Below are 19,266 nucleotides of genomic sequence, written 5' to 3'. Positions count from 1 at the left end.
GTCACTTCATTTCTTGTACATTTTTAAATTTTTTATTTGGTGACTCTTTTCAGATATGAATTTTTAATTCAGAAAAGTGAGTGGAGCAGGCACTTATGTTGGTAACAACAAGATATGAAGTGAGTAGAAAAGTGCCAGAAGACAATAGAGAATAAAAATTTTTTTCGCGGCGGTGGTGGGGTTTGAACCTGCGACCTTATTGGTACGACAACTCCGCCTGGCAGGTGAGAGCGTGGCTCTACCGTGTGAGCTATCCACGAACACAAAAATATTCGTTTCAAACCCAAAGTCATTTCTAGATCCCTCTCTCACCCACTTCTTGAGATCGCCGATTCGTTCGCCACCATCGCGAAGTAATTTTGACCAGCAGTTAAGCTTAATAGCCAATATTCTCATCACAAACATATAACATAGAAACGATTGAGACATTGAGTATGCTCCGGTGTATGGGGTGAATTTTTAATTCAGAAAAGTGAGTGGAGCAGGCACTTATGTTGGTAACAACAAGATATGAAGTGAGTAGAAAAGTGCCAGAAGACAATAGAGAATAAAAATTTTTTTCGCGGCGGTGGTGGGGTTTGAACCTGCGACCTTATTGGTACGACAACTCCGCCTGGCAGGTGAGAGCGTGGCTCTACCGTGTGAGCTATCCACGAACACAAAAATATTCGTTTCAAACCCAAAGTCATTTCTAGATCCCTCTCTCACCCACTTCTTGAGATCGCCGATTCGTTCGCCACCATCGCGAAGTAATTTTGACCAGCAGTTAAGCTTAATAGCCAATATTCTCATCACAAACATATAACATAGAAACGATTGAGACATTGAGTATGCTCCGGTGTATGGGGTGAATTTTTAATTCAGAAAAGTGAGTGGAGCAGGCACTTATGTTGGTAACAACAAGATATGAAGTGAGTAGAAAAGTGCCAGAAGACAATAGAGAATAAAAATTTTTTTCGCGGCGGTGGTGGGGTTTGAACCTGCGACCTTATTGGTACGACAACTCCGCCTGGCAGGTGAGAGCGTGGCTCTACCGTGTGAGCTATCCACGAACACAAAAATATTCGTTTCAAACCCAAAGTCATTTCTAGATCCCTCTCTCACCCACTTCTTGAGATCGCCGATTCGTTCGCCACCATCGCGAAGTAATTTTGACCAGCAGTTAAGCTTAATAGCCAATATTCTCATCACAAACATATAACATAGAAACGATTGAGACATTGAGTATGCTCCGGTGTATGGGGTGAATTTTTAATTCAGAAAAGTGAGTGGTGCAGGCACTTATGTTGGTAACAACAAGATATGAAGTGAGTAGAAAAGTGCCAGAAGACAATAGAGAATTTAAAAATTTTTTTCGCGGCGGTGGTGGGTTTGAACCTGCGACCTTATTGGTACGACAACTCCGCCTGGCAGGTGAGAGCGTGGCTCTACACGTGTGAGCTCATCCACGAACACAAAAATATTCGTTTCAAACCCAAAGTCATTTCTAATACCAATAGTATTCAAAACATCAAAACAGCAGAGAGGCAAAGAAAGTTTAATACAGTGTCTATGGATGGTGAACTGGTACCACTTATAGAACCAAATGGTTGCCTTGTGTGGAAATTTAACACGTGTTGCACAATAGTACCAATAAGGTCGCAGGTTCAAACCCCACCACCGCCGCGAAAAAAATTTTTATTCTCTATTGTCTTCTGGCACTTTTCTACTCACTTCATATCTTGTTGTTACCAACATAAGTGCCTGCTCCACTCACTTTTCTGAATTAAAATTCACCCCATACACCGGAGCATACTCAATGTCTCAATCGTTTCTATGTTATATGTTTGTGATGAGAATATTGGCTATTAAGCTTAACTGCTGGTCAAAATTACTTCGCGATGGTGGCAAACGAATCGGCGATCTCAAGAAGTGGGTGAGAGAGGGATCTAGAAATGACTTTGGTTTGAAACGAATATTTTTGTGTTCGTGGATAGCTCACACGGTGAGCCACGCTCTCACTGCAGGCGGAGTTGTCGTACCAATAAGGTCGCAGGTTCAAACCCCACCACCGCCGCGAAAAAAATTTTTATTCTCTATTGTCTTCTGGCACTTTTCTACTCACTTCATATCTTGTTGTTACCAACATAAGTGCCTGCTCCACTCACTTTTCTGAATTAAAAATTCACCCCATACACCGGAGCATACTCAATGTCTCAATCGTTTCTATGTTATATGTTTGTGATGAGAATATTGGCTATTAAGCTTAACTGCTGGTCAAAATTACTTTGCGATGGTGGCGAACGAATCGGCGATCTCAAGAAGTGGGTGAGAGAGGGATCTAGAAATGACTTTGGGTTTGAAACGAATATTTTTGTGTTCGTGGATAGCTCACACGGTAGAGCCACGCTCTCACCTGCCAGGCGGAGTTGTCGTACCAATAAGGTCGCAGGTTCAAACCCCACCACCGCCGCGAAAAAAATTTTTATTCTCTATTGTCTTCTGGCACTTTTCTACTCACTTCATATCTTGTTGTTACCAACATAAGTGCCTGCTCCACTCACTTTTCTGAATTAAAAATTCACCCCATACACCGGAGCATACTCAATGTCTCAATCGTTTCTATGTTATATGTTTGTGATGAGAATATTGGCTATTAAGCTTAACTGCTGGTCAAAATTACTTCGCGATGGTGGCGAACGAATCGGCGATCTCAAGAAGTGGGTGAGAGAGGATCTAGAAATGACTTTGGGTTTGAAACGAATATTTTTGTGTTCGTGGATAGCTCACACGGTAGAGCCACGCTCTCACCTGCCAGGCGGAGTTGTCGTACCAATAAGGTCGCAGGTTCAAACCCCACCACCGCCGCGAAAAAAATTTTTATTCTCTATTGTCTTCTGGCACTTTTCTACTCACTTCATATCTTGTTGTTACCAACATAAGTGCCTGCTCCACTCACTTTTCTGAATTAAAAATTCACCCCATACACCGGAGCATACTCAATGTCTCAATCGTTTCTATGTTATATGTTTGTGATGAGAATATTGGCTATTAAGCTTAACTGCTGGTCAAAATTACTTTGCGATGGTGGCGAACGAATCGGCGATCTCAAGAAGTGGGTGAGAGAGGGATCTAGAAATGACTTTGGGTTTGAAACGAATATTTTTGTGTTCGTGGATAGCTCACACGGTAGAGCCACGCTCTCACCTGCCAGGCGGAGTTGTCGTACCAATAAGGTCGCAGGTTCAAACCCCACCACCGCCGCGAAAAAAATTTTTATTCTCTATTGTCTTCTGGCACTTTTCTACTCACTTCATATCTTGTTCTTTTCAGATATGATGCATTACCAGACGAGGACGATATCGCAAGAGATATCTTGGATGGGGTGACCAATCTAGTCGAGCATCCCACACAGATGAAACCACCTGGTAGGTCTCTCTCTCTCTCTCTCTCTCTCTCTCTCTCTCTCTCTCTCTCTCTCTCTCTCTCTCTCTCTCTCTCTCTCTCTCTCTCTCTCTCTCTCTCTCTCTCTCTCTCTCTCTCTCCCTCTCTCTATCTATCTATCTCTTTCTTTCTCTCTCTCTCTCTCTCTCTCTCTCTCTCTCTCTCTCTCTCTCTCTCTCTCTCTCTCTCTCTCTCTCTCTCTCTCTCTCTCTCTCTCTCTCTCTCAAACACACATGTACACACAAAAACAAACACAGACCTTCCTTCCCTTTCAAGCTTACCAACCTGTATGAAATTGCACTTTTTTTTTGGGTCCAAATTGAGCAAAATACAGACCTGCCTATTATTAAGAAAATCCGTAGAATCACAACGTTTTGGCTCCAATTTCAGAACTTCGTTTAAGACTTCTTGAAAATGAAAGTTGATGTCAGACTACATTATTGTAATGATTTTGAAGTGTTATTTTAATCATTGTGAGACTAAATTGTTCACTTTTAAAAGTAACTATAGCGACTATATTATTTGTTTCTCCTAAAAACTACAGATTTTAAAGTTTTCCTGGTTTCCAGTTGAATAAAATAGGTGTCGTAAATCTAAATTTAATGGATTGAAAGTTGATTATGAAATTGTTTTAGCCATTGTAAAATCAATAGAGTGAAAAATCTGTATTCTTGGCCTCCTGGTTTCCATTTTTATAAAATATAGTGTCGTAAATCTAACGGATTGAAAGTTGGTTATGAAATTGTATATGGTCATTATAAAATCAATCTAAATCACAAAATTCTCGTTGTTTTGCATCAGACGGATAGAAACGTTAATTAACTGGCAACTTTCCATAGTGGAGAGTAGTTTTCTTTTTCTTGTAGATCACACACATGGACGCACATATTCAATGTTTTTAATAATGTAGTTTTTTATCTTTTAAATTATGCGTTTATTTTTGTGACTCAACAACAGTGGATACCCCAGGGGAAGGAGCCCTGCCCATCTACCTCACAAAAGGCGAGAGAAAAAAGTTGCGACGTCAAAACAGGAGAGAGGCGGAGAAAGAATTGCAGGAGAAGATTAAAATGGGATTGGCCCCACCCATGGAACCAAAAGGTTGGTGTGGATGTGTCCAAAAATGTGTTATTCTTGTTTTTCTTGTGGTTGTTGTTATTGCATTTTTTGTTGTTATTGTTGTAAAAAGGTTGATGTAGATGTGTCAAAAATGTGTTGTTGTACTTGCATTTTTTGTTGTTGTTGTTGTTGTTGGAACATCAAAACTGGAGAGACACACTGACAGAGTCACAGAAAGACCCAACGTTATGGATAAAAAATAAATATAAAACGTTTATTGTTGTCATTGTTGTTGCTTAGACATCAAAACAGCAGAGAGGCAAAGAAAGAGTTTAAACAGTGTCTAAGATGAGACTGGTACCACTTATAGAACCAAATGGTTGCCTTGTGTGGAAATTTAACACGTGTTGCACAAATCGTGTTATTATATTATATATATATATATATATTGTTGCTGTTCTTAAAAATAAATTAAAAAAAAAAAAAAATTCCCTTTATTCATCTCATAGGGGAAATTTGTCTCTAGGGTCTAATCCAAAGGAAAACTGGAATAACCCAGGCACCAGCCACAGTGCAGTGCCACAAAATGAGCTAGGGCGAGGTGACTTGCTCAAGGCCACACAGCACAGGTGGAAAACGCTTTGAAATGATGTTGGGTCTGTGATGTCTATTATGTCATGTGGTAGTTTGGTCCATTCACGTATTGTTGTTTGCTTTTAATATTTGTGCTGGGATATATTGTAGTTGATTTTTTTTTTTTTTCTTAAATCACTGACTTTTCCTTTATTTCTGTTTCAGCCAGATCAATTTTAGTGGTATTTCACAATTTTTTATTCTGTATTAAAAACTATTTTATATTATTATTATATTTTATTATTATTATTATTATTATTATTATTATTATTATTATTATTATTATTATTATTATTATTATTATTATTATTATTATTGTTGATGATTGCAGTTCGCCTTGCCAATCTGATGAGAGTGTTGGGAACAGAAGCCGTTCAGGACCCGACAAAGGTAGAAGCTCATGTCAGAGCACAGATGGCCAAAAGACAAAGGTAAGTATTCCTGTAGGGAGGACAGCTTGCTACTAGTATAAATGTTCTTGTCTTGGGTAAGCAGAATGTGTAGTCCTTCAGAACCATTAATTAGGCCCATGGAGACGGAGTTTATTATCGGTTTCTATAGCATGAAACGGACAATAGCAATTGCTTGCTACCCTTTAAATAGTCTATCGCAAGTTTATTGTAAAGCACTTTCCACCAGATCTGGCAGACGCAGATACCCAATCACTGCTGGGTGGACAAGGGGGTCAGAAAAGAATCTCGACTGCACCTGGGATCGGTCTCGGTTCCTTTGATTGTGAAGTGAATTCTCAACCAACTGAGTTATAAAATTTTTAAAAATAAATAAATAAAAAATTTTTTCCCCTAGGGGAAATTCGTCTTTAGGGTCTATTCCAAGGGAAGACTGGAATAACCCAGGCGTCATGAGCTAGGGTGAGGTAACCTGCTCAAGGCCACTCACACAAGGCGGGTAGTCAAACTCGGTACCCACGAACAATAACTGTACTGCTGATCCACGCTGCCCCCTGGGACCCCTTAAGTATAGTTTACTGGATTTTTAAAGTTTAGTCTTACCCCACCAGGGCTGGATGGCCAAGTCATTTCACTTCACCTGAGGGACATAGGTTTTGGACTCCTGTTGCTATATTGTTATTTTTTTCTTTGAGCAAGAAACCTAATCCATATTGCTGGCTTTGCAGTGCTGCATTGAGGTTAATGCCTAGGTTATCTCCTATTGTTATTTTCTCGAGATACACCCTAGAGTAAAATTTCCCCTGGGGATAAACAAATAAAGAAAATTTTATTTTATTTATTTTGATGATGTTAAAAATTAGGTCTCCAGCTTTGGTATTATTTTTGTCTGTTTTGATGTTTCTTTCCAGAGCTAACAAAGAAGCTAATGCTGTTATTGTAAAATCGAATCTGGCCTGGAATTGATTAAATTATGTCTCTTTTTGATGTTTGTTTCCAGAGCTCACGAAGAAGCTAATGCAGCCAGAAAACTGACGGTGGAGCAGAGGAAGGAGAAGAAAATTAACAAAATGAAGGAAGACACGTCCAGTGGTGTTCATGTCTCTGTTTACAGGTTGGTTTGTCATTTTCAACAATCATTTCATTTGATCAATTGATTTATTTATTTTATTTTATGTTATGTATTTAATTTTCTTTATTTATATGTTTTATTTTTATTATTAGTAATAATAATGTCAATGATAATGATAGGCAAAAATATAGAGCCCCAAAACTTCTAAAGTGCCAATAGGGTTTTATTAACAGACGATGCATATCAATGTGAGGTCTTGTCAATTCGGAAAACATCCTCTCGCTCATAATGTTTATAATATGTAACACAATTGAAATTTGGCACAGGTTTTTGAATTTTTCTATATTCAGTTGGGTAATTTCTTCTCACTAAATTCTCTTAGACTATAAACTTTTTGTGTATTTTTACGATTGATAAAGTGGGCTGAAATGGTGTGTATTTTATTTAAACACATACCATCAATTCTCAAATGCCATATTTACCAATCGTGACATTTGACACCCACATACGGACGGATTCCCTAAGTTTCATGCCTCACTAATATCATTTAAGTCTCAGATAATAATAATAATAATAATAATAATAATAATAATAATATTGATGATGATAATAATAATAATAGTAAATGACACTTATTGAGCGCTTTCCATGGCTGAAGAGCATCTCAAAAAGCTGACACAGAAAACTTGTAATCCTATTCTGATTAATCTAATATTATATTAAATTATTATATATGGTTTCAGGCCATCTCACATTTTCTAAAGTAAGTTACAACTTGAGCTTTTATAAAGCGCAATATCCTCTAACATGCTCAAAGCGCTTTACAAAGAGTCCGATACCAACAGCAATGCGTAACATGTAGAACGAGACATGATGCCTGTTAGGCAATGTTACAAATTTTTTCGACAGAGATACATTTTACACCTGAGTACGGTGAGAGAATGTGAGTAAAGAGCCTTTTCCAAGGACTCTACTATGCGCTGAGCAAGGCTCGAACTCAGGGCCTCCCGATCCGAAAATGAGTGTCATATACTCTTACCATAGCCATACCCCATAGCCGCTAAATAGTAGTGACGACTATTGTTTTTGTCTTTGAGAATTGGTAAATTTTGAAGCTTTTATTTAAGCACACAGGTTTGTTTGTCTTACTAATCTTAAACGTGAATGTGTGTATTCCACCAGAGTGAGAGATCTGAGTGATCCAGCCATCAAGTTTAAAATAGAGAAAAACGCCGGCCAACTGTACATGACTGGAATCACGATATTATACAAAGACTGTAATGTGGTCGTTGTGGAAGGAGGTTAGTCTGGGTCTTTTTTTTTGTTTTGTTTTTGATTTTCAAAGTTGCCAATTTTCCGTATATTTGTGTGTCTGTTTGGCTCGGTATGAGTGTGATTATGGTTTGACAAGTATATTGTAAAGCGCTTTGAGGCTTTGACATTTAGCGCTATAAAAGAACACTTTATAATTATTATTATTATTATTATTATTATTATTATTATTATTATTATTATTATTATTATTATTATTATTATTATTATACAGTATGTTATAAATCCTTAGTATATTTTCCAATCACCTGCTAAACGGAAAAGACTGAGTACATAATGTCTATTTACTGGAGCACTCAGACATGGGTCGGCCAATGTGTTTGATTAAAAGTTCTGTAAGTTTTTGCCTTTTGAATTGGCAACCCTGGTTTTTGTTGAATTAAAAAAAAAAAATGTTCAGGTTCTTTCTTTAAGCCCGTTGTAAATGAATCCCTCCTTACTGTTGTTTGGAGGTCCCGATAGCCTAATTGGTAGCTCATGTGCTTCACACACAAAGGGACTGAGATTGATCCCGGGCACAGTCAGCATTTTTTTTTTTGGAAACCCCCTGTCCACCCAACATCTGGTTCTGTTTGATCTGGAGGAAAGTACTTTGCGATAGTCAAGTTCAAACATTTGAAACATCAGTCAATTTTCTTTCTTTCTTCTCTTTATTTTGATACTGAGATGCTTGAAAGCACAAATAAGATTTAAATCTTCAATATTTTTTTTTCCACGATCGTGGATAGCTCATACGGTAGAGTCATCTTCCCCGGCCAGGTTGAGTTGTCATACCAGTGAGGTCGCGGGTTCGAGCCCCCATCACCGTCGCGAAATTTTTATTCTCTGTTGTCTTCTGACACTTTCCTACTCGCTTCATTTCTTAATATTTCTGTTATTCCTTTTCAGGTCCCAAACAACAGAGGAAGTTCAAGCGGTTGATGATGCATCGGATTAAATGGGAAGAGGCGTATACCAGGAAGAACAAAGACAAAGGTTTGTCGATTTACCTCTTGTAAACATTGTAAACAGTCCCAAGTTATTAACTCTCTAGAGACTGAGGGTTGAAGACTGGGGTTTTTGGGGGGGGTTATTCATAAAGTTGTTGTGTCTTATTAAATTTGATATCTAATTGGTTTGATATTTAATGTTATATATAAAATAAACTGACCTAAACGTTCCATTCTGTGCCACTTTTGTTGTTCTTTTTTAGAAGATTTTACCTATATGATATATGCGCTTGGCTAAGAAGCTCACAACATTGCCATCCGGAAATATAACAGACCAACATACAAAACTATGTTTAACCATGAATTTTCATAGTCTCGTTAATTCAGTTTAGTGACAATTACTCATAAACACGGGTGGCAAAAAACAGTAACAAAGACCAGAATGAAGTCGATCTTCATTCTATCTATATCCATTTTTGTTTATTACTGTTTAATTTTAGTGGAGAATTTGAATGAAATGATGTGTTTTAAACTTTTTTCCTTTTACTTTCACCTTGTATTCCAGCTGATAACAGCGATGACGATGATGAGGATAGCGAGGATAAAGTCAACAAATGCTTTCTAGTGTGGGAGGTAAGAAAATAATTTTTGGAGGTTTTTTGTTTTGTCTTTTGGGGTTTTTTTTTTTTGGGGGGGGGGGGGGGGGTTCCTTTTTTTTTTTCTTTGCAAATTGCTTAGGTCTATTGAATTGAATGATTTTCAAAATGCCATCTTGTCCTCAAATACAGTCGTGTCTCTCCAATCCGTTCACCTCCGTTCCCAGCATTTTTTTTCGGATTACAGAGACATTCAGATAGTGAAATCAGTCCTTAAATTGTACAAATGAAGAGAGAAAAAAAATCCATCCTCAGGCAACCTGTCCGGATAATGAATCATCTGGATTGTGGAGTTCTGGATTAGAGAGACGTGACTCTGTGATTTACTTTCATAAATTTATCTATTTTTTATTTTTAAAATTTTATAACAGGGAATGGTGAAGACTAGAGACTGTGGAGAAATGCGAATGAAGGCATGCCCTACTCCATCATTTGCCAGAGAACAGTTGAAGAAGCTCGGGTTAGATCATTACTGGGACTTGGCATTCTCCGGGACTATCCTCGACACGGCTGGGTTGGGATCATGACCTCGTCTTGAGTTGTTGTTGTTGTTTTAGTTGAGAAGTTTTTGTAGTATTAAAGTCGATGCTAGCAACTATGCCAGGACAGAAATCTTCATTTCAATCAATCATGTGTAATATTTGAGGCAGGCCTTGCCAAATCAGCATTTTTTATAACATCCAAACTCAAAATAAAGTCACCATTATCAGACAGTGGTCAAGTTTCCAACGATATTATATCACCATGATCTTGTTACTCTTTTCAACATTTTAATAATATAATATAATATACTTATATAGTTCCCATTAATCCACTGACAAGTGCTCTAAGGTGCTTTACAATCACTCAAGACTATATAAACTAGCATTCACAACTTAACACACATACACCCGTACACCCACATACGGAAGCTTCTCTGCGTCCACATACGCAAACTCTTTACAGTACACTAAATTAAAACATAAAGCAGAAAAATTGTAGAAAAACGCTCTTCTAGATAATTCGGTTTTCAAATTCTTATAAAAGGTTTCTAAATTTTCAATATTCTTAGTATTATAAGAAAGGGAATCCCACAACCTGGGTGCAGTCACTCTAAAAGATTTGTTGTGAAACAAAGACTTAGAGGGTACCTCTCAAACATTTTGCACTTTTTATTAGAACTATTGAAAGATTTCAGTTCTTTCAGTTTCGTTGATTTAAGTGACGAAAACTAATCCAAAAACTGACAGTCCGGAGGGCACCAATAGACTCACATGGCAGTTTTTGGCATCGCTTGCGGTCGCAAAAAAAATCGTCAAATATCACTGATTTGCATTGTGGCTGCAAATTCTTCTTTTTTTTGTGGAAATTTTCAAGATTTTGCAAAGAAAAAAGTATTATAAAAAAAAAAGAGGCGAAAAAGAAGAAATTTTTTTCATTTCATTTGGATAGCTCGTGTTATTAATCAAGAGTAGTTTCTTTTTTTACTATCTCATTTTCTTCCAGTAAAGCGCCGTGAAACCCTTAAAATCAAATAAAGGTCTTTCTCTTTCGTGAACTAATTATGGGTTTTTAGGAAAATTAATCGCAATTTTTTTTGCAAATTTTGCTGTTTTCAGCTTGCAAAATTTGGGATTTTAAAAAAAAAATTTTAATCTGCCATGTCAGAATAGAAAACAGCATAGTTAGTGTGGATGAAAAGTTTATAAATTGTTTTCACAGTGGCTTGCTGGCTTATCGGTACAGTGTCTTGTCTTGTCACAAAGGTCAAAAAGTAAAAAGACTCCGGCATACAGCGCAATTTCCACTATACATGTTCAAAGCACTTTACAAGGGGTCCCCAGCCAGCAGCAACACTTAACATGTAGGACGAGACATGACGCCTGTTAGGCGTTATTATAATTTTTCCACTGAGACAACGCTGTTAACAGTCAGATACTCATCTTACACCCGAGTACGGTGAGAGAATGTGAGTATAGAGCCCTTTCCAAGGACTCAACTATGCGCTGCTCAGAGTGGGACTGGAACTCTGGACCAGTTGGCTGCAATTCAAGAGATGTTAGTGGCTCAATTACGGTGATCAGGAAAAATTCTGGTCCCGAGATTGTGTCCTTGGGTAAGGCACTTTGAACACATCACCCCACTCAATTCAGGTGTGAATGAAGTACCTGGCTATAGGCAGTAATAGATATCGTGTTGATATTAAATAGGAATTTGAAGCAAAAAAAAAAAGAATTTCCTGCCAATGAATAATTATCTACCTCTCAAGATTCGACCAGCTTTAGAAAGACAGGACTCTGACACAGCTGGCAAAACGATTTAGAAAGACAGGACTCTGACACAGCTGGCAAAACGATTTAGAAAGACAATACTCTGACACAGCTGGCAAAACGATTTAGAAAGACACTACTCTGACACAGCTGGCAAAACGATTTAGAAAGACAGGACTCTGACACAGCTGGCAAAACGATTTAGAAAGACAGGACTCTGACACAGCTGGCAAAACGATTTAGAAAGACAGGACTCTGACACAGCTGGCAAAACGATTTAGAAAGACAGTACTCTGACACAGCTGGCAAAATGATTTAGAAAGACAGTACTCTGACACAGCTGGCAAAACGATTTAGAAAGACACTACTCTGACACAGCTGGCAAAACGATTTAGAAAGACAGTACTCTGACACAGCTGGAAAACGATTTAGAAAGACAGTACTCTGACACAGCTGGCAAAACGATTTAGAAAGACACTACTCTGACACAGCTGGCAAAACGATTTAGAAAGACAGTACTCTGACACAGCTGGCAAAACGATTTAGAAAGACAGTACTCTGACACAGCTGGCAAAACGATTTAGAAAGACACTACTCTGACACAGCTGGCAAAACGATTTAGAAAGACAGTACTCTGACACAGCTGGCAAAACGATTTAGAAAGACACTACTCTGACACAGCTGGCAAAACGATTTAGAAAGACAGTACTCTGACACAGCTGGCAAAACGATTTAGAAAGACACTACTCTGACACAGCTGGCAAAACGATTTAGAAAGACAGTACTCTGAAAGCTGGCAAAACGATTTAGAAAGACAGTACTCTGACACAGCTGGCAAAACGATTTAGAAAGACAGTACTCTGACACAGCTGGCAAAACGATTTAGAAAGACAGTACTCTGACACAGCTGGCAAAACGATTTAGAAAGACAGTACTCTGACACAGCTGGCAAAACGATTTAGAAAGACAGTACTCTGACACAGCTGGCAAAACGATTTAGAAAGACAGTACTCTGACACAGCTGGCAAAACGATTTAGAAAGACAGTACTCTGACACAGCTGGCAAAACGGTTATAATCTGTGTCAGAGTACTGTCTTTCTAAAGCTGGTCGAATCTTGAGAGGTAGATAATTATTCATTGGTAGGAAATTCTTTTTCTTTTTTTTTTTTTTGCTTCAAATTCCTATTTTCTGACGTTCTGATTCCACTTTTGGAACGTGAAGAGTTTGCAGGTCTGCGTTGATTGTGTTGTCTGTCGAAAAAGATTGTTATACTGTCTCACGAGCGTCATGTCCTGGGTGGGGTTCCTGACCTCCCATAGTGGGCAGGGAGGTACTTACTGTCTTCTATCCCCCTATATCTGTTTTCCAACTAGCTTTCTGTCTTTGTCTTGAAATGAGATTACTTGGTTTTGTCCTGGCCCTGACCGGATACCCTTGGTGAGAGGGGGAAACAGTCAAATTTATAGTTAGTTTTGGGAGATGATATTTTTTTCCTAGTAAATCATCCCTGTTATGTAATGTATTACGTTTTGTTTACATATTATATATCATTTGTAAACATTTGAGTGTATTCCTCTTAGTGGGGACCTGGGGATCTACATCTGTTCCCTATTTGATCCAATTCTCCTTTGTCTTACTTTCTCTTGGGTGCTTTAATTTTTAATTCTAGAACTTATTACTATCCCATTTTCTTCCTTTTTACTGGCGCTGATATGAACTTAATGTGTTGCAAGCGCCGTAAAACCCTTAAAAACAAACAAACGTCATGTCTTTTCCTGTATGTTACTGTCGACTTTTGGTGGATTTTGTCTTCATTTTTATATATATATATTTTTTAATATTTCTTACCTTTGACTTTGTTTTTGGTTTTTAAATCCTCATTTCTCACAGGTTGCGGTTGATTATTATGTGAGCTATAATGAATGTAAACATTTTTATTTAACGATACAAGAATGTGACAGGTTTTGACAAAAGTCACCCTAGGCTGCTAGAAGCTGTGGACTGTAAAAATATGATATGAATATAACATTTTCATAAAAGGACAAAGTATCATACCAAACATGGAATATTTTGGGCTCAAAACCCTTCTTCAGCCAACAACAAAAAACAATGAAAACAAATACATAATTAAAAAAACTGGATTGATCAGTTGAGAATTACACCTTTTGGAAAAAAGGAGTTTCCGTAGTATTCTTTCTTTTGATCTGTTCCATACAGTTTACTCATGATGGCCGTTTTCTTTCTTTTTAATCTATAGTACATTTCTGAATTGTATTGAGTTGGAATATTCCTGAAATTATTCAATACGACTTGCTCTTGTGATTTGATGAATTTATGAATTATTCCACTATTGGAAAATGGTGGGGGTTTGTGCGCACATGTGCATTTATGTATGAGGTGTGTGAGAGAACAAAGAGAAGGCAAAAGAGAAAGACTATCCTTACAAAATCACCGATGACAATTGTGTAAATAAAACAAACTGGTTTCAATGATAATAAATGTTTATTTTTCCCTTTATACTTATACATTGGGGGTGGGGGGGGGGGGAGTTATGGCATTGCACGGTGACCCAGAATGTCCTGGGTTCCAGCCCTGCTTCAGGCACTTTCATTTTTTTTTCCTTGGGCAAGATTATTAACCTCCAATTTACTCACTTGGACAACATGGGTGATTCCTGTTGACATCAGACATCTTGTTTGATGAATTATCTATATTCCTTCGTGGAATGCCGAGGCGAGGATATCTGATGGATGTCGTGGCAGAATGGAATAATTTTTTAATTTCCTTTATACTTATTATATCATCATTAAGACAGTTGTTAAATGACACAACTATTCGAATCCATTCTCGTTATCTGTTATCGTTATTCTAATTATGTCTTTGTCTTTTGAGCTTGATTTTGCCTTTTATGGCCTCCCTGGATTTTCTGATAATGGTTGGTTGTGAGCGAGCAATTTTTTATTTTTTTTTGAGATAAGGTCCAGATTGCTTAATTGGTATATAAAAAAAAAAGTAAATAAAATTTCCTTTATTCATCCCTAAGGAGAAATTTGTCTTTAGGGTCTATTCCAAGGGAAGAATGGAATACCCCATGCATCAGCTGCAGTCCAGCGCTGCAAAGTGAGCTAGGGCACGGTGACTTGCTCAAGGCCACACAACGAGGCGGGTAGTCGAACTCGGTACCTTTTGGGTACGAATCGAAGACCGTACCGTTGAGCCACGCTGTCCCGTATATACATATATATATTTTATTTTTTTATTTTTTTAAATAGCACTATGCCCCAAGGCAATGGTGAGGATAGAAGAGATATTGACCAAAATGCAACAGACAAGACAACCAGTGCCCTAGAGGTGAATGAACTACGTGTATATAACTTTGAATACTGGGTGGTGTTCTCGATCTCCCATCGTGGGCAGGGAGGTACTTGCTGTGTCTTCTATCCACCTAACACTGTTTTCCAACATGCTTTCTGTCTTTGTCTTTGAATGAGATTACCGTGCTTGGTTTGGTCCTGGGCCGGATACCCTGACTGAAAGGGAAACAGTCAAATGTATAGTAAGTTTAGGGAGATGATATTTTTTCTCTCTATTATGCACTGTATTGTTTTTGTTTTACATGTAACATGATTTGTAAACATTTGAGTGTGTTCCTCTTAGTGGGGACCCGTGCTTCTGTCAGGATGAGACATCTAGTGATCTAAAACTTAGTGCATTGACAGTGTGCTCTTGGAATCTACATCTGATCTCTATTTGAACTAATTCCCCTTTGTCTTGCTTTTACTTGGGTGCTTTAATTGTAATTCTAGAACATTTTACTAAATTCCATTTTCTTCCTTTTTACTGGCGCTGACATGGCCTAAATGTGTTGCAGGCGCTGTGAAATCCTTAAAAACAAAGGTTGCAGAGATATTGGTCAAAATGCAAGAGGCAAGACAACCACTGCCCTACGTGTATAACTTTGCATAAAGATCTGAAAAGTAAAAGTGTGTATGAAACAGTGCCAGACAAAAACAGAACATGAAAATACAAGAAAGAATAAACATACCAAAAATTGAGCTTATCACGACTGGGGATTGAACCTCAGAGCTCATGATTACAATTACAGGTCAAATGTGCTACCATTACACCGCAGATTATTCCAAAATACAGTCCCGCATTTGGGACCACTGTCCAGCATCACCGCCTTATGTCAGCCCAGTTGTTGATAGTAGTATTAGGAGAATATGACGGATATCATCCTCTATGGTCAATCAATACACATTTTATGTGTCTGATTAGTTCCTTCAAAGTGTATGTAGTTGATGTCGGATAATATATTTTAAACTACATCCAATTTGTAGTATTATTGTGTACTGCGGGCCGCTGACCTTATTTAATGGCTACTGTCCCTATTTAATTTTGGCAGTGTGTATTTGTATGTTTATATCTGTCATCTGCATTTTTTGCGGCCGAAAATTTTGGCAAATTTCCCAAAATTGGCAAAATTTGGCAAATTTTTGTAGAAAAAGAAAAAGAAAAAGCCAAAACAAAATAACGAAGAAAAAAAAGGTGCGAAACTGAGAAATGTTGCAGCTTTACCTGGTCCTAAACTCTAAACACGAACAACCACAATTTGACATTGATGATCGGAGGCAGGATTGGATTATTTTGATCAGTACTGATCCGCAACCCATTCCAGCTCGTGTCAGGGTCCACGTAGGGGCATTCTTCCCCGCCCGCCTCCTGGGCAACGGTTGGAGTATTCCGAAAGGAACTTTCTAACCGGCTGATGACACGAGTTTCTATGTGTCTGAGGTGACGGATGAAGGGAGGAATCAACCGCCGTGGCCAGATTGCCCTAGTTCACGCAATAAGCTGTGCTAGCCCCATGACGCTGGTGGGGTGAAGGGAAACTGTCACTCTACAAAGATACCCTCCTGGACTCCCAGCCTAGACACCATTAATGGGTGGACAGAGCTCATAGCCTTGGAAAGCAGTCTGTCTAGGAGAAGGAAAACTCCAACTTCAAACCACCACTGCCTTGTGGATCTGGGAAGATGAAAGGCTATGGAATCACATCCAGAGAATAAAGAACCGCTGAAGTCGGAGTCGCAGAGCCGAAAGGCGCAAATAGTCTGGAGAGGGAAACCAACCCAAAAATTAATGTGACACGCATCCTCCTCACCATGATGGACAACAAAACTGTCGGACGATATGGCGCGAAGTCTGGGGATTCCCGCCGGACGGACCTAGCGTCGAGCCCTGATAAACAGGGTTCACCCAAGCGATCTGGTGGTACCTTGCCCTCCTACTGTGGAACCAGGGTAGGAGATGCAAGGTTACGGACTACTGGAACTATCAAATTGCTACAATGGAATGCAGAAGGGATACAACATAAAAAGACTGCCCTCTCCAAGTTTCTTCAGGATGAGAAGATAGATATTGCCTGCATACAGGAGACACACCTCACAGAAAACATTAGGTGTTCAATAAGGGGATATCAACATTTTAGGAAAGACAGAAAAGAACGGAACAAAGGTGGAGTAATCATCTTCGTCAGAAATGACATAGCGACAAATGAAATAACGACAGATGAATCTGTTGAAATATTGGCTGTAAAAATTACCAAAAACAAATTGCAATACACAATATATAACTGTTACAGCCCACCATCAGAGAATCTGCCAATTGAAAACATAAGAAGTGAAGAAGAACAGTTCATTGTTGTGGGAGACTTCAATAGCCACTCCCCAAGCTGGGGATACAATGACTTAGACAGAAAAGGTGAAACCCTTGAAAATTGGCTTACAGACAGTAAGCTTCAAATTGTCAGAAATGAAGATGACCCAGATACATACTTCTCAAGAGCATGGAAGACAACATCAACCCCAGACCTAACTCTCATATCTGAAGATCTCACCGGAAAAGTCAGTAAACAGATAAAGGAACAACTAGCAGGAAGTGATCATCGTCCCATTCTGGTTGAAATAACTGAAGAATATGCAAAAGACAGAAAGGCACCACCTCCGAGATGGAATTATAAAAAAGCAGACTGGACTCTGTTTTCAAAGTTGACTGATAGTTATACAAAAGAGATAAACTGTAAAACAAGGAATGTAGAAAAATCAGCCAAAGCTTTCACAAAATCAATCATGAAAGCTGCAAAAGAATCAATCCCCAGAGGATCAAGAAAGGACTACTGTCCAGGATGGACTGAAAAATTAGGAAGTCTCAACAGCCAAGTCACTGAACACAGAAAAAAAGCAGAGAGAGAGCCAAATGATGAGAATATGGAAATTTACAAAGAGGCTGAAAAAACTCTCAGGAAAGAAACAAAAAAGCAAAACAGGAAGCATGGCATGAAAAAACCAGACAACTTGACTACGACAGAGACGGAAGAAAGTTATGGAACCTAACCAAAGCTCTAAGTGGACAAGAAAACAGATATGCTGCACCATCAGTAGAAGATGATCAGGGGAGGATTCTCACACAAAAAACAAGCAGCAAACTGTTTTATGAAGCAGTACTCAAGTGTTGGGAGTATACAGATTAGAAAAGAACGAAAACGAGAAGTCCATAAAGAATTGAGAAAACACAAGGATACACCCAAAGAATCCACAGATGATGTCATGTTCAGTTCGATTAAAAAAGAAGAAGTAGAAATTGCCTTGAAATCTCTAAAAACGAACAAATCACCAGGTCCAGATGATGTTACTAATGACATGTTGAAACACCTAGGAACCCTCACAAAGAGGAAAATGAAACAACTGTTCAATGCAAGTTGGAAACAGGGTAAACTTCCACTCAAATGGAAACAGGCAACCATGATACCAATTAAGAAGGATGGCAAGCCAAAAAATAAACCCGAAAGCTACCGACCAATAAGTTTGACAAGCTGCTTGGGTAAACTGATGGAGAGAATTGTTAATCGCCGTCTCCAATGGTATTTAGAAAGCAATAAGTTGATATCAGATGAACAGGCTGGTTTCAGACAATTTCGCTGCACAGAGGACCAGATAACATACATCTCGCAGCTGATCGAAAATGGTTACCAAGAAAAAAAAACACACAGTCACAGTTTGGGTGGATATGGAAAAGGCATTTGACAAAGTCTGGACAAAAGGACTACTTCTCAAACTTAAGAAAGCCAACTTTTCACACAACATGTTTGCATGGATTAAAGATTACCTCACAAATCGAAAAGCAAGAGTCCAATCTCAAAACTCTAAAAGCAAGCTAACGAACATGACAAATGGAGTACCACAAGGCGGGGTTCTCTCACCAACCCTCTTTGTCGTTTTTATCAATGACATCTGCGAAACCAAATGCAGAGGAGTAAAAGCAGCCATGTATGCAGATGACCTTGCACTGATATGCACTGAAAGAAATATTGGTACTGCAAAGGCCAGGATACAGATGACTCTTGATGCTTTGAGCAAATGGACAAAAGACTGGGGTATGAGAGTAAATGCTGATAAAACCACATACACAACATTCAGCTTATCAACCAAAAAGCAATCTA

At 38.5% G+C, this 19,266-nt stretch overlaps 1 protein-coding gene across 4 annotated transcripts in view; it reads left to right on the top strand.

Moving 5' to 3' along the window:
* The window catches only part of LOC144960646 (U4/U6 small nuclear ribonucleoprotein Prp3-like), a 38,463-nt gene extending 26,738 nt beyond the window's left edge, over window positions 1–11,725 (top strand). For 3 of the 4 annotated variants that reach the window (XM_078893893.1, XM_078893895.1, XM_078893897.1), the window contains 8 exons: window positions 3,313–3,407; window positions 4,381–4,524; window positions 5,447–5,546; window positions 6,526–6,639; window positions 7,780–7,898; window positions 8,818–8,904; window positions 9,424–9,491; window positions 9,886–11,725. In XM_078893893.1, coding sequence (XP_078750019.1) covers window positions 3,313–3,407; window positions 4,381–4,524; window positions 5,447–5,546; window positions 6,526–6,639; window positions 7,780–7,898; window positions 8,818–8,904; window positions 9,424–9,491; window positions 9,886–10,041 — 883 coding nt within the window. In that variant the 3' untranslated portion in view covers window positions 10,042–11,725. The remainder of the gene's footprint in view (window positions 1–3,312; window positions 3,408–4,380; window positions 4,525–5,446; window positions 5,547–6,525; window positions 6,640–7,779; window positions 7,899–8,817; window positions 8,905–9,423; window positions 9,492–9,885) is intronic. The other variant, XM_078893894.1, reaches the window with a different exon arrangement.
* Window positions 11,726–19,266: the final 7,541 nt, after the last annotated feature.

Source organism: Berghia stephanieae, chromosome 15 (genome assembly GCF_034508935.2).
Source record: "Berghia stephanieae isolate SIO BIC M18660-M18661 chromosome 15, UCSD_Bste_1.3, whole genome shotgun sequence".
NCBI lineage: Eukaryota > Metazoa > Mollusca > Gastropoda > Nudibranchia > Aeolidiidae > Berghia > Berghia stephanieae.
The sequence above is the reverse complement of the archived record's forward strand: the minus strand, read 5'-3'. Positions and strand labels throughout refer to the sequence as shown.